The following is an 18,483-nucleotide window of genomic DNA, read 5'->3' as shown; positions in this document are numbered from 1 at the left end:
CTCACCCGCATCTTAAAGAAAAGCACATGAAGTTGAGGCTTCTGGTTACTCAAATTCCATTCCCACACTTGTGCAGAGGCAGAGACCATCTCTGCCAAGGCTGAGGTCAAGATGTTATTCCTGTGAGCTACTTCAAACAGAGTTAAAAGAAACACTGAACCTTTCTTTGAAAAGCATGTGAAGCATATTAGCTTCCAGGGTTTTACTGTTACAAATTAGACTCAGAGAAGCTCCTCTGACTTGATACTGTCTGAAGAGAGACAGAAATTCAGTTTATATTGAACTTACACAAGAAGGACCACGCATTCCATGCCAATCTACAAATTGTCTCACTGATTATAAAGATTAAAATCACAGGATCTGGCCTTCTAGTTATTATAAGGTGCTCATGCTATCTAGACTTCCTACCATGAGGTCTTTCCCTCTCCCCAGGAGTAAAACATAGTAGCTATCATGTTAGTAGTAGACATCATTTTAACCTTTGCTATGTACTTCCCTTCAGATCAGCTCTTTGGAAGGTCAGCCAAAAAAGCTTAGATTTTTTTCCCCTTCAGTTAAAATTTCTGCAGTCCTTTCCCCAAAGGCAATTCCTTCAGTGTAAAAAAACAATAAAAAATATTTTCGGTTTCCTTTCATAGGCCAAAAAACTTGCATCCTTGGAATAGGGCTAGACTTGGTCAAGTACCAAGTATGTGATACTTCACCCTTGTTCAGTCTTTATCAGAAAAGGTAGCTTACACTGTACCCTTCTTCTGCATAGCAGACATGTAACGTACAGCATAAACAAACTTGTCATAGCGTTCCTCCTTTCTGATAACTTGAGCTCAGAGTATCAGAGCTACTGCTGAAGCCAATGGAAGCAGCACTTCAAACACTTCTCACAAACAGCGCCCTGGAAAATCCAGTGTTACGCCTGTGTTTGTAGTGAGGCTGCTGTGGTACTGCTCTTAGTCACAGGATCTGCTCATAGCTACTTAACTTTAACTGATAAACCGCCTATAGTCCCATGGAAGTTAAGAGAATTTGTTCTTTTGCACAAAAAATGTGCAGCATTGTACAGGTGCCTCAAAACATGATCATTTCTCACATATGCTGAATTAACTAGCAAGCAAAGCACAAAAATGCCAGTTTTCTAGATATTTTTTGTGTTCTTCCAAATTCTGTAAATTAAAATCTTTCTAATCTCGCCTCACCCCCCTCCCCCATTAAAAGGGTTTAGATAACTTCTTAGTCTGTTTAAATATGATGTTTGTACTGCTTGTGGATTGCTGTGACCTTTTACACAAGTAAATGGGAAAGATTTGTTTGCATGGGAATTCAAGCAACTGCAGAACAGTCTTGCCTTGCTTCTGTGAAGCACTGAAATAAGATTAGGGACTTCATTTTGCCCATCTCCAGGGACTGAAGTTAGCAGATTCCTGGCAACTTCACGTGAAGATTTTCAGCAGTAAGTTGACAATACAGCAAGCAGAAAAAGTACAAGGAGAAATCCCTCAGTCCCAAGTACAAGGGCAGCCACATGAGCTGCAACATCCTATGTTAGTATAGCAACACCTTTTTCAGTGAAGACCATCATCTTACAGGTTTTCTTTTTCAATTTGAAGAGGGTATTAATATGTACTGATTGCTGTTCATTACGATCTTAAGCTGTGTTTTCTATTCAAAACCTCACACCAAGTTTATAAGAAAATACCCATCTCCTGGTATGGTTCGGTCAAGTTCTTGCCAGCTCAGGATCTTACTGGAAAGGAATTGAAAGTATTAAACTATTCTTTCAAAAGGACATACACAAGAAAAAAGCATCTATTAGTTGGTGAAATATGCAGTGTTTCAGGACGAGGAGGGTTCTTTTTGTTTTTCCCACCTTTTCAGTAAAGGAGTCCCTTGAGAATTTGGTACAAGGATCAGTGTCAGTGGTAAGAGGTTTTAGCTTACCTTTTGTTGACAGTGAAGTCCAATTTTGGAAGAAGACTTAAAATGAAAAATAGATAAAAATCAAGGAATAAAATGCATTGTTGTAATATATGAGTTAAAATTAAGCTTATATATATGGGCCTCTCCTCACCATGTTGGATAAGCTTTTTAAGTAATTTTTGAATGTGAATTAAGAGTATTAAATTCCTCACCTCTCACCAGTGATCCATCTGTTTTGGCTGCTCTTTCACAACCACATTTTGGGCTTACTGGTGAACTTAATTCAATTGTATATTTTTGCTATGGGAATTAAAAACACAGACAGAGAAGCACCTGCGCTGGGATGGTTTACTGATGCTTTTAAGAAATTCAGTCTTCCTGAGAAAGCTAACGAAACAGAATTTCTGCTTCTGGAATCTGTACCAGATCTTTCTTCCAAAGAACAGATCTCTGTCTGCGTAAGGCTCTGTTTTTCAGCCAAAGTAATTTGGTAAGCTTCAGCTTCAAGCTGCATGTAAATATTTGCCTCACTGTATTAAGTCCATTTATTTTGGGTAAGTTTCACTGTCTCAACCCAAAATTTGGTTCATATGACTCAGCTAATAACTCTAATTGTTGTAGAAGTCTTAAGTCGTCACTCAGCATTGACAGCACGGGTCCCAAAGACTTGTCCAAAATTAATGCACAGTTGTTTTTGTAATGTAGGAGGAAACTACTTTTTCTACTGTCAGAGCACTTAAAAAACCGAAAAACAAAAACAAACAAACAAAAACCCCCCAAACCAAGCCATGTAAACAGTATAACTAGCATGGATCATTGCGATCTGCTTTGTCTTCCTTGAAAGCAGATGAGAACTGAAAAGGAGTTGTTCTGCTCAGAGATCTTCAGAGTTTGTTACTCTTCACCATTTAAGAGCAGAGCTCAGACTGTATTTGTCTTCCAGTTTTTCCACAAAAAGGCTTCTGATTTTCTCGTGTCTCTTTTCTTAATAATGTCAGACAGTCATTATAGATCAATGCCCTTTACAAATTTACCTTGGAGGGACAGATAAGGAGGTAGATCACTCATTAGAGAATACATTTGAAAGAAAGCAGACTAGACAATAGGACTGCAATGTTTCTCTGCAGCAGTAAGTTCCTGTACCAACGTTAGCCCATTAGGTTTAATAGTTAAGGAAAAACAGAGCGGGTATTTACTCACACACAATTTTATGAGAGGAACAACTGAAATGGCAGCAAGAAAAACACACTTACTAGACAAACTGATATTACATCACATTAGTGGGCCACAAAACTCTTTAAAAAAATAAACCTTTTGAGACATGAGAATGAAATCACATTTTAGCATGCTTTAAATAGCTGAACTGCTCTTCCAAGTGTAAGTTTTCAGCTATTGGCAAAGACAATGATATCTCCTCATTTGGAAATCAAAAAGCATTTAGCAATAAGTTAAAGCTAGCCTACGTGTAAGTGGGCTAAATACTAGGTAAAGATTTTTTCCCTTTTCACATTTAAGATGATACTACAGTTCATCACTTCTGTAGCTTATATGTTGTTGTGCAATGCCCCACTGAAGTTTCACATCTACTCTGCGAAAGAGAACAAGAGTAAACACCTTTCTTTTAGTATAGTCACAAATGGTAAAGCCAGCAGTATTTGTGTGTCCATTTAATTAGATGTTTGCTGTTTATCACACACAAGAACTGTAAGCAGAGTCCATGGATTCTTCTGAGCAATATGAAACCTCATGGTTCCATGCAAGTTCAACACTGCCTCTCTCTCTCCAGCCCCCCCTCCTCCTCTTAGCTGCTGTTTTCCCCAGCCCAAGATACATTTCCAACTATCTTCATCTGCTTTTAAGAACCCTAAGGGAGAGAAAGTTTCACCTCATGACTTTTACCCAAGAGAACCTGGCTCTGGGCTTGTGTCGGGTCAGGTATGTCTTAGACCACAGGAAGTTGGATGTTTTTCTTTTGAGGCACTAGAAGTTAGGCGAATAGTAATAGTAAAGTTGCCCAAAGCTAAAGGGACAAGTAGCTCTCATTGCTTTCCTATTTAAACACATGGCCAGTGAAGAAATCTTCTTTTCCCTTTTTTCCCTGAAATACATTAAGTACAGCTTGCAGTAACAGATTCCCCAGTCTTCCATTCATGCACCTGTAGTCCTAATGTATACTGTCCCATTTTACTTTAGTTTCCTCAGCCTCATGAGAGAAGTTAACAATGGATCTCTCCACATTGATACACATACATTCTTTTTTATCTCATAATTATTATCATATTTATATTTCTTCTTCCACATTCCCAAGCTAAGCCAAGACAAGCTCAGTTCTATGACAATGTTTTCATGTACCTCTCTTCAGAGAGAGCTGCTGCAGCTGAACAAGACAATTGCAGCATGCTAGTTATACTTGGATTCAATATGTGGTTGAAGAGGAGAATGACCAGTTTTCTCATTTGTCTATTTTCAGACATTTAGAAAACCCCACTGTCAGCATCTTGAGTAAAAAATAGGTGACATCTTCAGACCCTAGTAAAACCACTTACGCGTGTTAACTTGTTTAAATAAACATTCCCACCTCAAGTGACACAGTGGCCTGCAGTCTTCCTTGATCCATCCACTGAGCAAGAGTTATTTTTACTGAGTCAGTATTCATGCATTGTCTTCCAGAGGAAATACTAGCCGGGTACCCCTGCTTGTAACTTCATGATCTGCTGCTCCCAAATCACGTTCCAGTGCTTCCTCTGAACTACTTTTTGTTCTCCTGCCATCAAGGCTAGTGGTAGCTGTATGGGGGCCAGAAGAACCATTTGCAGTTATTGTTGTATCACCATATGTCACGGTAAGGTCACCATCATTCAGAATAAAATCAGAATCCTCTTCTCTAAGCTGTTCTTGATTCTGGAAAAAAAGAAAAATCTTTGTACAGTGCACAACATCTAGTCTTTGCCAAGAAGGTAACTGAACAGAAGAGTTTACCTATGCGTCAATACAGAAGCAGTAAGCGGTAAAGTTCCACCTTAAGAAATGTTAAAAATAACCTTGAACCCAGTGTTTGCAAATCAGCTTACTGCTCCCTGTATAATTACTGCTATTGTGGAGATGAGGGGGAGCTGAATCCAAGAACTAGATTATGAAACAGGTAACTAGGGATTTAATAGCACTGGAAGTTTACCAGAAGTACAGGAGAGATGAGCAGTATACACTGGTTTCTGCATGACAATTTAGAAGGCAGTACAGGAAAAAGACTGGAGACCAAGCACAATTAAGTCACTCCCAGATACAGGGTCAGAGTTGCATCTGTTGCTAATTAGTTAAGTTCATTAGCAAAAGACTCATGCAAACTGGTAAGAACTCATTAGGCCCAAATACTTTATATTCAAGGTTTACCTCAACAAATTTTTGTATATAAACTGAAAACTAGCCACACTCTTTTAAATTATTTGCTTACTTTTACCTGGTACTAAATAAGAGAATTACTTGACCTAGTTCTTAGGAACACTCCTGAGCCATAAAAGTATGAAAGGCTGATACAAGAAAGTGCTTGCTTCATGGTTTTGTAACTAGTTCTGATATGTTTTCTTTTCAAAATCATTTAAGAAAATGGCTCACAAAACCCTGTGAATTTATTTTGGCAGAGATGGGTTGAAATACATGGTCAGAAACTGAAATTGCTAAGTGTAACAAAATGCTTAATTTCTCTACACAGCATAATACAACAGGAAGCAATACTACCATGTTTCACTCCTGTTTAACATGGTCTTGGTAAAAGGCAGAACAGCTGAATTGGTCAGAAAATGGGGCTTCCTCATATTTGAAGAAAATTCTATCAGTACTATAAGCTTGCTTTGTTGCAACTGAAAGCAATTATTTCCCCACATGAATAGCTCCGTACTGCTTAGCAAGAGCTGAAATATAAGTGTGTATATTGCTGTTCTCCTCAGTAGGCTGGACACCCATCAGGCTACATTCTTAAAATACATCATTTCCTTCCACTTCAGCAAATGAAGGAGGGCACAGGCTTCATGAGGTAGGATGCCTGTGATCAGCCTGACCAGAAAGCCCTACCTGTATTGCAGGAGTTCAGGGCACTTGAGACTGAACATGCTGATTAACCTGTCCACGATGAAAAATGCAGTGCCCAGCTAAATAAAACTTCCTGGGAAAGCTTCCTATCATTATTTCAGAATCATAATCAGCCAGAATAAAACAGCAGAAGCCTCTAGATGATACAGAATATTTAACTAATGAGGACTGGAAGAAGTGTCAGGAGTTTACCAAAATCAGTGGAAGAAATGGTGCAGTTCAGTGTCAAGTGCAAGACAAGCCCTACTTAGAATGAATGCTAATTTCTTAGAACCTTCATGGCATCCAAATTTATCATTGCTTATTAAAGACTGAGTTACTGTGATAGAAAGCACTGTTATCAAAGAGCAAATACAGTTTAGGACACTTGCTTTCTTTGATTGCAAAGAAAACACTGAACTACTGTCACTGTCTTAGAAAAAAGGCAGAAATTAAAGGGCTCAACTATAGTCGGCAGAAACAGCCTTTACAAGCTTTCCATTGCAAAAGAGAAAAAGCCTGAGGGACAAGACCAAGATGATTAAAAAAGGTACACAAAATAATCGGCTGTTTAAGAAAATCTGATATCCCTATATATTCTGTTTTTGAAGAAGAGATGCTCAAAGATAAAAAGCAGAAAAACGAGTTTACGACTGTTGACTGGTTATGTTTTAAGAAGTGGAAGAAGCTGAGAAGCTCTATCACAAGTTGCCTTTCATGGTGTTTGCCCTTGGAGAAGCACCAAGGAGGGGAAGGCAGGGCTACCAGCACACCAGGAGGTCTTGTGATACCAAGGCCATGTGTGAAGTGGCTGCAGCAAGCTCCCAAAGCATCTCCTGTCTCCACAATGCTATTTAACAGCGGATCCTTGCAGCCACCCATCAGATAAGAAACTGGTAAGAACACACACTACATCTGAGCTTCCCCAAAGGGCTGAAAAGCTCTTGGAAGCACAATACTGAAAGGAGAGGGCACAGGCTTCATACTATATGGCAAGTCCTAACTCAGTCTTTGCTGGTTTGTCCCAGGCTATACTTACATGTATGTAAACATGATCAGTTCCAGAGAAAACTCTGAGCTTTCTCTCAACATAGTGAACAAACATTGCCTTGTATGAGCCAAGTTCCACTTATTTATTTCACTTCTGAATAGCACTACAAGCAGAAGGCAATTTATTTCATATATTTCTCAAGAAAACATCCATGAAAAATCCCATGTAGTATACAGATTTGCTATGTTTGCAAGCAAAGAGGATGGGTGAATAAACCTACTGTGCTTCATGCAGCATGAACAATTCTTTCAAGAAAGACAGGAAATGTATCCAAGTAGATCCCTAGAGACTTGAAATTCTTCCAAGAATAACCCTAAACTGGCCTCTGCAATCCCCTACAGTTCTGTAGGAATAGCTTCAATTCACTCAAAAACCGTAGGTCTGAACTTCACTACTTAAACTGACAAACTAGAATGGGTAAGTACCTAAATCCAAAACCCTACAAACGATTGAATTTTGCTTTGACATGCTGACCACAACCTTGAGGGACCTCACAGCATTCTGTCCCATTTGTGGTAAAATCTGCTCATGCTCCTAAGAATGCGTGCTGGAGATGTTAAAACAGCTAAAGCTTATTTAGAGGTACTGCTTACAAAGCCAGCCTTTATTACCTCCTAAGGCAATGCAAAAAGCACATGCAAAGTACACTGCACATACAAAGCGCTGGTATTCATCACGTACATGGCTGGGGCTGAATAGAACACAGGCATCATGGATGACAAAACTTGCATCAGAAGTTACTTATCTTGTGGCTCCAAAGCAAAAGCATCAAGTAGTACGTATGCAAAATAAATTACAACTTAAATCTGATGCTCTGCTTAGAGTTTCGCTATTTCTCAGCCGAGTTCAAATTCATCAAGGAAACTAAACAATTTTTGCTATGAAGCTAGAATCACTAAGAAAGGGGAGGGGTGAGGCACAGCTGAACATTTTTCTTACCAATTTTGAGAGTTACCTCCTCCAAGACTTATATAGACTGCAAATGACATTTCTTTACTGGGTTTGCATAGAAAAAATAGAAAAATAATTCAATTCCCTTTACTTTCATACCAAGTTGTCACACTGTGTATGGTGCAAGAACTAAACTTTCAAGGAAAAAAAAACCCAAAAAACAAAACAAAACCCACAGTGGGAGAGTGTGTATGACAAAAAACACACCCCTGAACAAACAAGCAAAAAAAATAAATCCCCAGGAGTACTTCATTAGGAAGAACAGGTGATAACACAGCTGCTCCTTCCAGATGGGAAAAAAGGTTGATGAACAGAGAATTACTAGAAGTTTCAAAGGACATGTCAAAAGGGAAGAAAAAAGTGACCCACTTTAGTTTGGGATAAATTGGAAAGCCCTGCCAAATGGTCATGCACTGAAGATAACACCAGGAGAGAAAGATAGGAGTGAATTTTTGAAAATGGTAATTTTAAACACTATCTACAGCAATCTTTCATGCTTTTAAGTTCCAGCTTGGATTCTTTGGGTTGGAAAAACTTAATGGTGAGCCTAGTGGCACAGTCCTAAAGCAGTGGGAGAACATCAGCAAGGAGTAGTAACAACAGCTCTGGAAAAAACCCACTGTACCTCCACCCTCCATGCTGACTCAGAACCTTACATGTATGCCATGCAAATTCAAGCTTAGAGGACATGATCTCATACTTAGGGATAGGTTGTAGGTGCACTATGTAATAAGATTATCTGACTTTCAGACTTTAACACCACCCCCCCCTTGGCATCTAATTAAAAAGATGTACTCCCACTCACAGAAGTGAAAATAAATTCTAAATAAGGTTGTAATGAAGCCAGGGAAAAAAACAACAAAAGCTGAAAACAATACACAAATACAGAGTCAGTATAGCCACATATTTGTATGCTTTCTTCTCTTTCTTCTCTATATAGATGTCATAACTGCTCAGACATGCATCTGAATAAGATCTAGTATTCACTACTGCTGTTTGCAACACATTTTCCAGCTTGTCCTGGTTTCAGCTGGGATAGAGTTCATCTTCTTAGTAGCTGGTATAGTGTTGTGTTTTGGATTTAGTATGAGAATAATGTTGATAACAAACTAATGTTTTCAGTTGTTGCCAAGTAGCGTTTAGACTAAGTCAAGGATTTTTCAGCTTCTCATGCCCAGCTAGCAAGAAGGCTGGAGGGGCACAAGAAGTTGGGAGGGGACACAGCCAGGGCACCTGACCCAAACTGGCCAAAAGGGTATTCCATACCATGTGACGTCATGCCCAGTATATAAACTGGGGGGAGTCGGCCACTGGGGGGATTGCTGCTTGGGAACTGACTGGGCATCAGTCAGCGAGTGGTGAGCAATTGCATTGTGCATCAGTTGTTTTGTATATTCCAATTCCTTTATTATTATTATTGTTGTCATTTTAAAATTGTTATTATTGTTATTTTCTTCCTTTCTGTCCTATTAAACTCTTCTTATCTCAACCTGTGAGTTTTATTTTTTTTTCCCCGCTCATTCTCTCCCCCATCCCACTGGGTGGGGGGAAGTGAGTGAGCAGCTGCGTGGTGCTTAGTTGCTGGCTGGGGTTAAACCACAACCCAGATATGTTACATTCTGTTAAGTATTTAGACTTTTTTGCTTGTTTAATTCAAAATCTTCAGTCTTTAATTCTCTCAGATGTACCACTCAATTTTCCTGGAAATACCTCACAAACACACAACTATTCCAAGCAGTTTCTGTCCCCCCAAAGACATGGCTCTCTCAATTGCTTCACCTGCACTTAATAGAAAGGCAAAAAGATTCCACAGCTTTTTAGCCAGTAATAAAGTGGTATAGTCAAGTGCTGTAGTAGAGCCAGCCATGCAAAGAAATGAAAAGCAATAAAGCAACTGCAGAGTTTGGAAATCTTGAAAAGAAACTAGAAATAAAGTCTCAAAATTATATTCTTTCAAGACTAATGCAGCAGCACACCAAAATAGGAACAAGAAGAAAGAATACAATGTGAAAGTTCCACATTATACACCTTAAAAAAGTATGCAGCCTTATAAGCATTTTTAATGATGAAGTGTATGTGTGTGTGTGTCACAACCAATCCAAGTAAAGAATAAGTTTCCACACGTGGTAATAGCTAAGAATGAGGACTAATGAGGAAAAAAGAGCCCAACTGTTAGAGAAAACGAAAGCCAAAGCTTGCATGTTCATTCTGGCCAGATTCTCAGTTACTGGATAACTAATCTCATAAGATCATACATAGATAGACACACGGGCAACACACAAGTAGGGTAATTGGTCTGATGGATGCCTTCCAGCCTAGATCTGTTTTAAGATCTCCAGTGTCATTGCAAAGATGGGAACAAGGCCAATTTCTTGCATTACTAATAGCTCCAAATAGGCAGCAGACATTTCAAATTTCTTTGAAACTTTACTATCAGGTAAAAGAAAGATGCTAATGATACCAGAAAGAAATGCAGGGAAGTATTTCAAAGTTGGAAGTGGAATTCATAACTCTCTACGAAAAGATGAATAGAAATCTGGTCCAAGACTACTTGAACATAGCAGAGATGTTACCATTCCAAAGAACCTGCAAATTTGAGTGTTCCCACATAGTACCATGGTCCTATTTACAAGCAGCTCATAAAAAGTTGTAGATTTCAGAAGCACTGTACAGATAGGAATGACATGTATCAGGATCCTGCAAGAGTAATAGAGAATGAAGCATTAATTATTGCAAGACATGGCTCTAAAGACAGTATAGTGACCTGCTGGACTCAGATAAGTAACTAATTAACTGTTTCCGAAATGTGATCTCAAATTTCACAGTGGAAACAATGAAGGGAAGCTCTACCAGATTTCTTTCCAGCATGAGTAAATGTGTCAGTGTCTTCTCTGAAGGAGACCTTGATGCAACCTTAGCAGTAACAGGAAAAGAATCTTGTCCAAAAGCGTTGAGAAGGGACTGAATATTTTGAAGTGATTCCCTGAGCTGGTTTAGGCCTGTAATTTTCCAATATCCGTAAATGTTATTTTTTTAATGTAGCATCTGAACAATAAGATCATCTCCGATTTCTACTAACAGAAGCTGTTGCCTCAGGGGCGAGTATCTTAAATCTTGCCTGCCTGTGACAAACCAGCAGTTTCTTGCAGTATGTATATCATACCAACCTTTTGCCTAAAAAGAAAAAACTGCTTTGCTGAAGTTAAATAAATAAAAAACAAAACACAGAAGTATTAAGTAATTCTACTTACATCATAAACCTGGGGACTTGTCAGACAGCGGGCTATCAGGCCACACCAACTGGGTAGAGTTGTGGTTAATGGAGGGCCACTGTGAGTGAGAATTGGCTTTAAATAACTTAAGTAGTTAAGGAAAACACATCAGTGCTTGAAAACCACTACTGAAAATAAAAAGACAATTGTACATAAATGTGTGTGGTTCTGCCTTTGATAGATGTGCTGCTCAATCACTGTATATAAAACATCCATTGAAAAAAATCTGCATTTGTAAACAAATAAATGAAAAATATCTTCCCCCCCAACATTTTCCCCTTGATCCTTTCAAGTGCAGTTTCTTTACTCACACATTTACTGCAAAGGCAACTAGCTAACTCTCTTAAAAATTTCAAACAGTTGCAATGCTTCCAGCTTTTGCGCTCTCTGGAGCCAAAAGGAGCAAGCAGAGGTACAAGTGCTTTAGTGTTAATAGGACCAAGGGTATTTCTGCTCTGAAGATGGGAGCATGGTGTTGAGGTTGCAAGCTAGAGGTAACAAGGTGACATACCTATGTGGCTCAACACAGGGAAATAAAGAAACACTGTCCATCCAACATCCTCAAAGCAATATAACCGCTTGAACTGCTAGGTGGTCACTGAGCCACAGAGATGCAACCAGAGGTCTTACTCTGGTAAGGCTCAGAGACATCTCTGCGGTACATATATACATACCACAGAGAGCCTCAGAAAGGTGAAGGGAAAACTGTATGGCAAGAACCACATAACACAGCGTGGAAGGACAGCAATGCTATCTAGATTACATTGAGGGGGCACAGGGTTGGTGGGAGAGAAAGGTGTCTTTACACCTCTTTTAATAGGTCTGCCCTAGGTAAATCCGTATTTGTTCACACTAGTACTCCAGACTGATGATACGCTTGAGGAAATGCTCGGGAGTCAAAGAAGGTATCCCTACTACAGAGGGGCACGCTGATCTTGACAGGCACAAGAACAGAGCTGAGGAGGAAAGTGCTAAGACTTCAAAACATTGCCTGAAATCAGGACCATGGGGTTTTGGGTTGGGTTGGTTTTTTTTAAGTCAGTCTGATTATTTTCAATGTAAATATATATTGCAGGTATTCCAGTTACTTTCTCAGGCTTCTAAGCACAGAGAGAATCAAGTCCATTTGTGAATATAACAGCTTTCCTGAGCCTCTTAACAGATCAAGGTGCTTAGGGGAAAGAGGAGTTTAAAAAAGGGGCTGTTTTAGCAGAAATGTATCCCTCCCCTTTAGCAGAGCCTGGCATAGCACGTTTACTGGAGCATATAACAGCATGATTATGCCACTGCAGAGTTACGTTTCCTCCTTCCCTCCTCCAGTAATGGTGCAGCTACACCCAGGTCTGGAAAGAAATAAACTCTTCGCCCTTACACTAACCTACCAGCCGCCACATTGCCCTATGGCAGACAGGCATGCTGTGACTCAGTTGTAATAAAACAAACCCAGTAAAAGACATCTGGTAATTCATCAAAGTTGCAGTTTTCTTTGTGTTTAACAATTGTGGGTGAACCCAGGGAACAGCCCATGACATTAAATGAACTCTGCGTTCCACAGGAATGAAGTTGCAAGTTATCCATCCACACAGAGCTCTGCAGGCAATAGCCAGCGTTGGAGCACACTGCCAAGAGCATCTTACTCGCATCTTTTTCAAGTTAAGTTCCCTTGCAAAGAGTGAATTTTGAGACAATCTGCCTTTCTACCCACAAACCAAATGATTGCATCAGAAAAAAATATTTTGACATTTAGCCATGGGTATAGAGGTGGTAATTCTAAAGATCATCCCTTCCATGCAATTTAAGCCCACCCAGCCGATGTTTATCTGAATGCCTCCTTGCAACAGAAGGAACAGAATTTTACCTCTAAGACAGAGTAAGACAGTTCTGCCTCTGGATGTTGCTTTCCTTGGCACAAACTTCACAAAAGCCTTCCCTAAAGATAGCCAGTCACCACTGAAAAAGTAAATGCACTATAAGCATCCTTTAAGTTTCTGTGAAACAGCTAATTAAGCTGTAATTTTTGCCTGGCACTCCCCCTGCCCTTACCGCAGCTGCTGGGGACTGCAGTTGTGCTAGCATCAGCCGAGGGGAAGTCAGCATTGCCAACTACTCCTTTTTACATCGGGCACATCCCTTTTGTAAAGACGGGGGAAGAGGATAGCTCTGCTTCCTTCTTAAAAAGACAAAAAAGATGCAGTCAGCCACAGCCAGATCCTTCTGTGCTGTTACCACAGAATTCTTTCGTTTTTTTTAAAAAAAAGAACAAAAATTGACCTCAATACACTTTGACACCAGCCACTACAACTCAAAGGGTTAACTTGAAATTACTAACATTTATGAATATTAAAACTAGCACATACACTCCTTTCTGGGCTTTGGCCCCATATTACTATATCTGAAAGCATCAGCCACAAACAAATTTTATCCTGAACAGGCAAGTGTTACTAGGATCTGAATGCTTTTAACACTATACCTGAGTTTCCCTGGGTGGGAAATCTTGATGCACAAGGCATAGAAGGAAACTGCTATGCTCCAACTAGGCCAGCAATCTCTCATCAACCAATGGCCAAGACCCCAGTGAAAAGACTCACTTCTCAGATGCAAGCTGCAACAAGATTAAGGCCCTGTCACAGGTAGTTATGTATATTTAACCGCCCTACAAATTATCAGAAATCAATAAGTTAAACTTCTTTTAATTTCTAGGTATAAGTGACTTGCCAGGGCCACAAGATTATCTTTGCCATTTTCCACTAAGTGAGTGTAAGCTGTTAAGGAGGGGCACCTGTATGATATATCAATTAAGAATATGCTAAGTAGATTAAAAAACCACAAGCATGAAAGACAGGACAGCTGCACAAAAACTGCTTAGAAGCTTAAACAAGGCTATCTAAATAGTATAATAATAGCTTCAGAAAGGTTGTACAATACTATAAACACACAAGGACACTCTCTGCTTTAACAACGATAGGAAGTTCTGGACATACTGAAGGGAATAAGCTGGATCACATGTAGATTTTTAGTTCCAGAAATTCCCATGTCAGCAACGCGCTTCCAAAGAGGACTTCATCACAAAAGCAGATGGCTCTTCAGAGCAATGAGTTGGGGCTTAGACATGTACAATGAACTGGAAAACTAGTCTGTGCTATGAGCATCGGTGAAGATGAGATCAGATTTATAGAACAGATCAGATGATCTGAAATAGTTAATTGGCTGTCTTATTGTTTAGGAAGGAATTTCAGCTCCTAGAACTGACTGGTTTCGGTCCTTCAGCCAGTGTGACATACCAGGCATTAGAGAAAGGAAAGGTCCGTCTTCTGAGTCAAATACTTGATCTTTCTCCTGTTTGACTCTCTCAAGTGCTTAAGGCTACATATGGGTACGTGGAAAGGAAAAAAAGTGAACATTTCATGCCTTGAAGACAGGCTGTGTTTTCAAAAGGATACTTATGGTCAAAGCTATACCATAGCCTGAAGAGCCAAGCACTTTCCTGCTGTGTCCTGTTCCTTCTTTCAGAATCTGGGCCATCCTAAAAATAAGATAAAAACATATTCAATTATTTCAGGGAGAAAAAAACCCAAATCATACACTCCAATCATTCACATTATAATGTCCTGTCCAAAAAAGCCAAATTACTCCAATACTGTACTTGGACTGCAGAATAAAGCTATTTAGAGACTTGCTTATACTGAGAAGGTTACTTTCCTTAGAAAGATCAGAAATGACTGCAAAGAAGAAACAGGCCCTCTTCATTCCCTTCAAGTTACCTTAACAAGCCCTCTACCACCAAGTTCCCTTGAATCTAAAAGCTTATCACACAGTTAATGCGGTAATGGATATAGAAATAAGTCCAAACCTGACAAATAAGCCTCACTGATGTCTCATCCCCATCCCCCTCCCCTAATAAGTGAGCTGGAATAATCCAGACTGATTCCTATTCATCGCTTGGTTGGCTTCCTTAACTCTAGGTCTATTTGATGTTCTTTCCTTAAGCCTATTACTTCCTTGGAAGAACAAGGGAATTTACCATATCTGATAAACTATCACAAACCTGATGAAATATATCACACTTAAAAGAAACATGCCTAACAGGGAATCCATATAAAAATCACAATTGAGGAAGATCATGCAAATTTTCTAAGTGCTAGATCAACCTCAGAAGTGCTAACAGTGTTAAATATAATCCCTTCACTAGCTGTGCTGAAAGTCATCACACCAGCTGATCTGCAGCTGCATTTATTTTTACTTTTGTTACTGTTTTGGTTTTTGGGGTGGGTTGGTTTGGGGTTCTTTTGTTGTTTTGGGGTTTTTTTTGTTTTCTTTTTTGGACAGAGGCCAAAGTTAAACACAGGAAAACAGATGAAGTGAGAATGCCTTGTATGAATCGTCATCCAAACTACTTGAAAAGAACCAGACAGGATTGCCCTGTGTACTCCTGATCTGCAAAAAATCCATGATCCACCAAGAGTTAAAGCTTAGTGTATTTTCACTCCCGCCCCATCCCAAATAATATATTTTCTTCAACTGTGACATGCTGCTAATCTTGGCTTGGTGAAAGAAAGAAGAATCCAAAGGGAACTGACTAATGGACTCCATTAGGAATGCAATGCACAGCTAAAGAGGGAAACAAATGGGTACGTGGTTTATGTTTACATGGGAAAAAAGCAGACAAGATATTTCCACCCAGGCACTGAACTGAATGAGAACAGAAAACCCATGCTCTGTTTCCTGTTAAAGTAATTCCTCAAATACTGACAAGCTCCATCTGAACTGGCCAAAGCCATCTTACCATGATACCACTTCCTAACCTTGGTTTTATGCAATAACTGTGGCCTTCATTGTAAAAGCTGTTTTGAGTCCTGCCCTTCTGGTTGCTTCCAGATAGATAAAAAACCAAGTTCACCCTTTTTGGTACCCAAACCCACCATTTCAGAATCTATTTTGTGTGCTGGACACAGGCTTTAACAAAGAACACAGAGATGCCTAACGCGGTTTCTGCAATGTAAGAGATGCTTCCTGAGCAAGTAATTCTTACCTGTACAAGCTGTGACCAAAAGAAAAAAAAAAAAAAAAAAAGGCAAGGCAGGAGAAACCACTACTAAGAAACCTGATCACAAATACAGCAAGAATCCCATGCACGTATCCGTGACCAGCCTGAACACTAGCATCGCACAACCTGAGGTTTACAAAGCAGATTTTACATACTTGCACCCTAAGCATCCTCTGGGTCCAAAGTCATCTGTCTTCCCTGTCATTCAACTTCCTCCAGCAGGTTCCTACATAAGCAACCGGTTGTGCTGCTGAACAATTAGTGTCAAGCAGTACTCTGGGAGAGTGTAAACTAAGGCCTGGACAGAGGAAGCTCGCAGTTAAGCCTCAGGAAATGTTGAGTTGCTTGAGGTTTTTTTTCCCCAGACCTTTCACTCCTCCTGTGAATTCACTCAGTTTATAGATGAGGAAAACTGAAATTTCTGCTATGAACAACATTCTTTTGATAGTCTTGTTTGCCAATAGTATATTGCAGGGGAAAAAAGTGAACTCTTGGGTTGTTACTGATGCACAGAAAGCTGCACTAAAGATTTACAGCAACAGTTTGCTGAATGTAAATGACAATTTTCCAGTGCTCCTTTTGCCTCATACAGGTGGTAGGTAGTACAGGCAAGATCCAGCTGCCTTGTGGTACGGTATACAGGAGCCAAGATTGGATCATCTTTGATTATAAGCAAGTACAAGGGCCAAAATTTGGTGTCAATTACTGAACAGAAGCCAAGAGGATTACCTCTGGTTCAGTCTTGGGGAGGACTCTTTATGCTGTAGCATGTTAAAAGCAAGCATGTTGGGTGGATGGGGAAGAGGAAAGCACATTGTTAAACAGAGTGTATTAGTAGACTTGGAAAGGTTTTTGATGCCTTATATTTATACATATACGCAAAAATTAGAACGCTGCAGCATTACACCCAATACCACAGAATGTTTTTTGGTGGGCATTACTTGAATATTACAAAGTAAAATGCATTACTGACTTGCCAGCTAGGAGAGGAAGGTTTTATCCATACACATAGCTTCTGCAGTTCTTTATCATTTTAGTTATAAAATAAGATCAGCCTAATAGAGAAGTTATGTAATTACTTACTCCTTGTAAGACTTGAAAGCTGTCATTAGTAGGTGGAGGATCCTGATCTGGGTCAACCCCAACCCTACAGAAACATTAGGAAAACAAAGCAAGTGGTGTTACTGAGGGCTGCAAATGCTGCAAGTTTGGCAGAATGCATTTTAAAAGCACTTTAAGCACCCAGCAAAGCTGCATTCAGAGATGCTGTAAGAATAGTGTGAGGAAGAGCTGTCCATTACCCCCCTGCAGTTACATAGCTATAAACAAGATACTTCTTCACTCAAGCAGCAACTACCTGTAGATAACAGTTATAACTCCAACTCAACATCAACTTTAACTGCTTACCTTTGTTGTCAGTTCTTTTAGGACACTGGCAAATACAATTTTTCGCTTAAAAGGTGAACTGTGGGTGACATCCTCTTCAGTAGAGAACATCCCTCATGCCCAGCAGCAAGAAACTAAAGACTAAGGATAAGTGCAGCCTAAATATTTGACACAGCAAATAACTTCACTGCCAGATAGGCCTGAGAATGGCTCAAATATATGATTAAAAAAAGCCACACACCCCAAGTCTTAATGTAGTGTGAAGCAACAAAAATATTTTATAAAGACGCATATTAATTTGCTGCAACTTTCATTCACCTAACACAACACAGCCGCAGTGGATTAACAAAAGGTCTGTCTAGTCCAGCCTCCCACCTGAGTGAGGGAGGGTCTGTATAATGAGATGGTGGATGATTACAGAATAATATATTCCTAAGAAACTGTCTACTCGCTTTTGCATAGTTAGCAAGCATCTTATTACTGAACCATCCTTTCACGTAGTGCTCCTATCCAAGATGGGTATTTAATCCTTGTAATTATGTTCAGGTTTTTCTGGTCTGTTTTGGGGATCTATTTGTTAAGATTAGATTTGTCTAGTTTTAAATCCTATTCATGCCTTAATCTCCATGCTCTCTTGTAGAACCTAGACCTCCAACGTCAAATGTTAGGTAAGATTGTCAGTCTCAAATGTGTTTCAGTCCTACCATGTTGCATAATAAGCGTAGGAAAACACATGCAATAACAAAAACATATTGTCTGAAATGGCTAACTTCTTCATTTCCCCTCTCTTAGAAGGGACT

The 18,483-nt window shown here is 39.6% G+C and overlaps 1 protein-coding gene across 2 annotated transcripts in view; it reads right to left on the bottom strand.

The window, feature by feature from the left end:
- Positions 1–3,030: 3,030 nt before the first annotated feature.
- Positions 3,031–18,483, bottom strand: part of SLC9A7 (solute carrier family 9, subfamily A (NHE7, cation proton antiporter 7), member 7) — a 77,218-nt gene continuing 61,765 nt past the window's right edge. For both annotated transcript variants that reach the window (XM_010580461.1, XM_010580460.1), the window contains 4 exons: positions 17,381–17,444; positions 14,694–14,776; positions 11,233–11,338; positions 3,031–4,815 (listed from right to left, as the gene is read on the bottom strand). In XM_010580461.1, the coding sequence (XP_010578763.1) occupies positions 4,567–4,815; positions 11,233–11,338; positions 14,694–14,776; positions 17,381–17,444 (502 nt within the window). In that variant the 3' untranslated portion in view covers positions 3,031–4,566. The remainder of the gene's footprint in view (positions 4,816–11,232; positions 11,339–14,693; positions 14,777–17,380; positions 17,445–18,483) is intronic.

The sequence above is a fragment of the Haliaeetus leucocephalus genome, unplaced genomic scaffold, assembly GCF_000737465.1.
Source record: "Haliaeetus leucocephalus isolate CR32 unplaced genomic scaffold, Haliaeetus_leucocephalus-4.0 Scaffold712, whole genome shotgun sequence".
Taxonomy (NCBI): domain Eukaryota; kingdom Metazoa; phylum Chordata; class Aves; order Accipitriformes; family Accipitridae; genus Haliaeetus; species Haliaeetus leucocephalus.
Note: the sequence above shows the minus strand (reverse complement) of the source record. Positions and strands in the feature narration are given on the sequence as shown.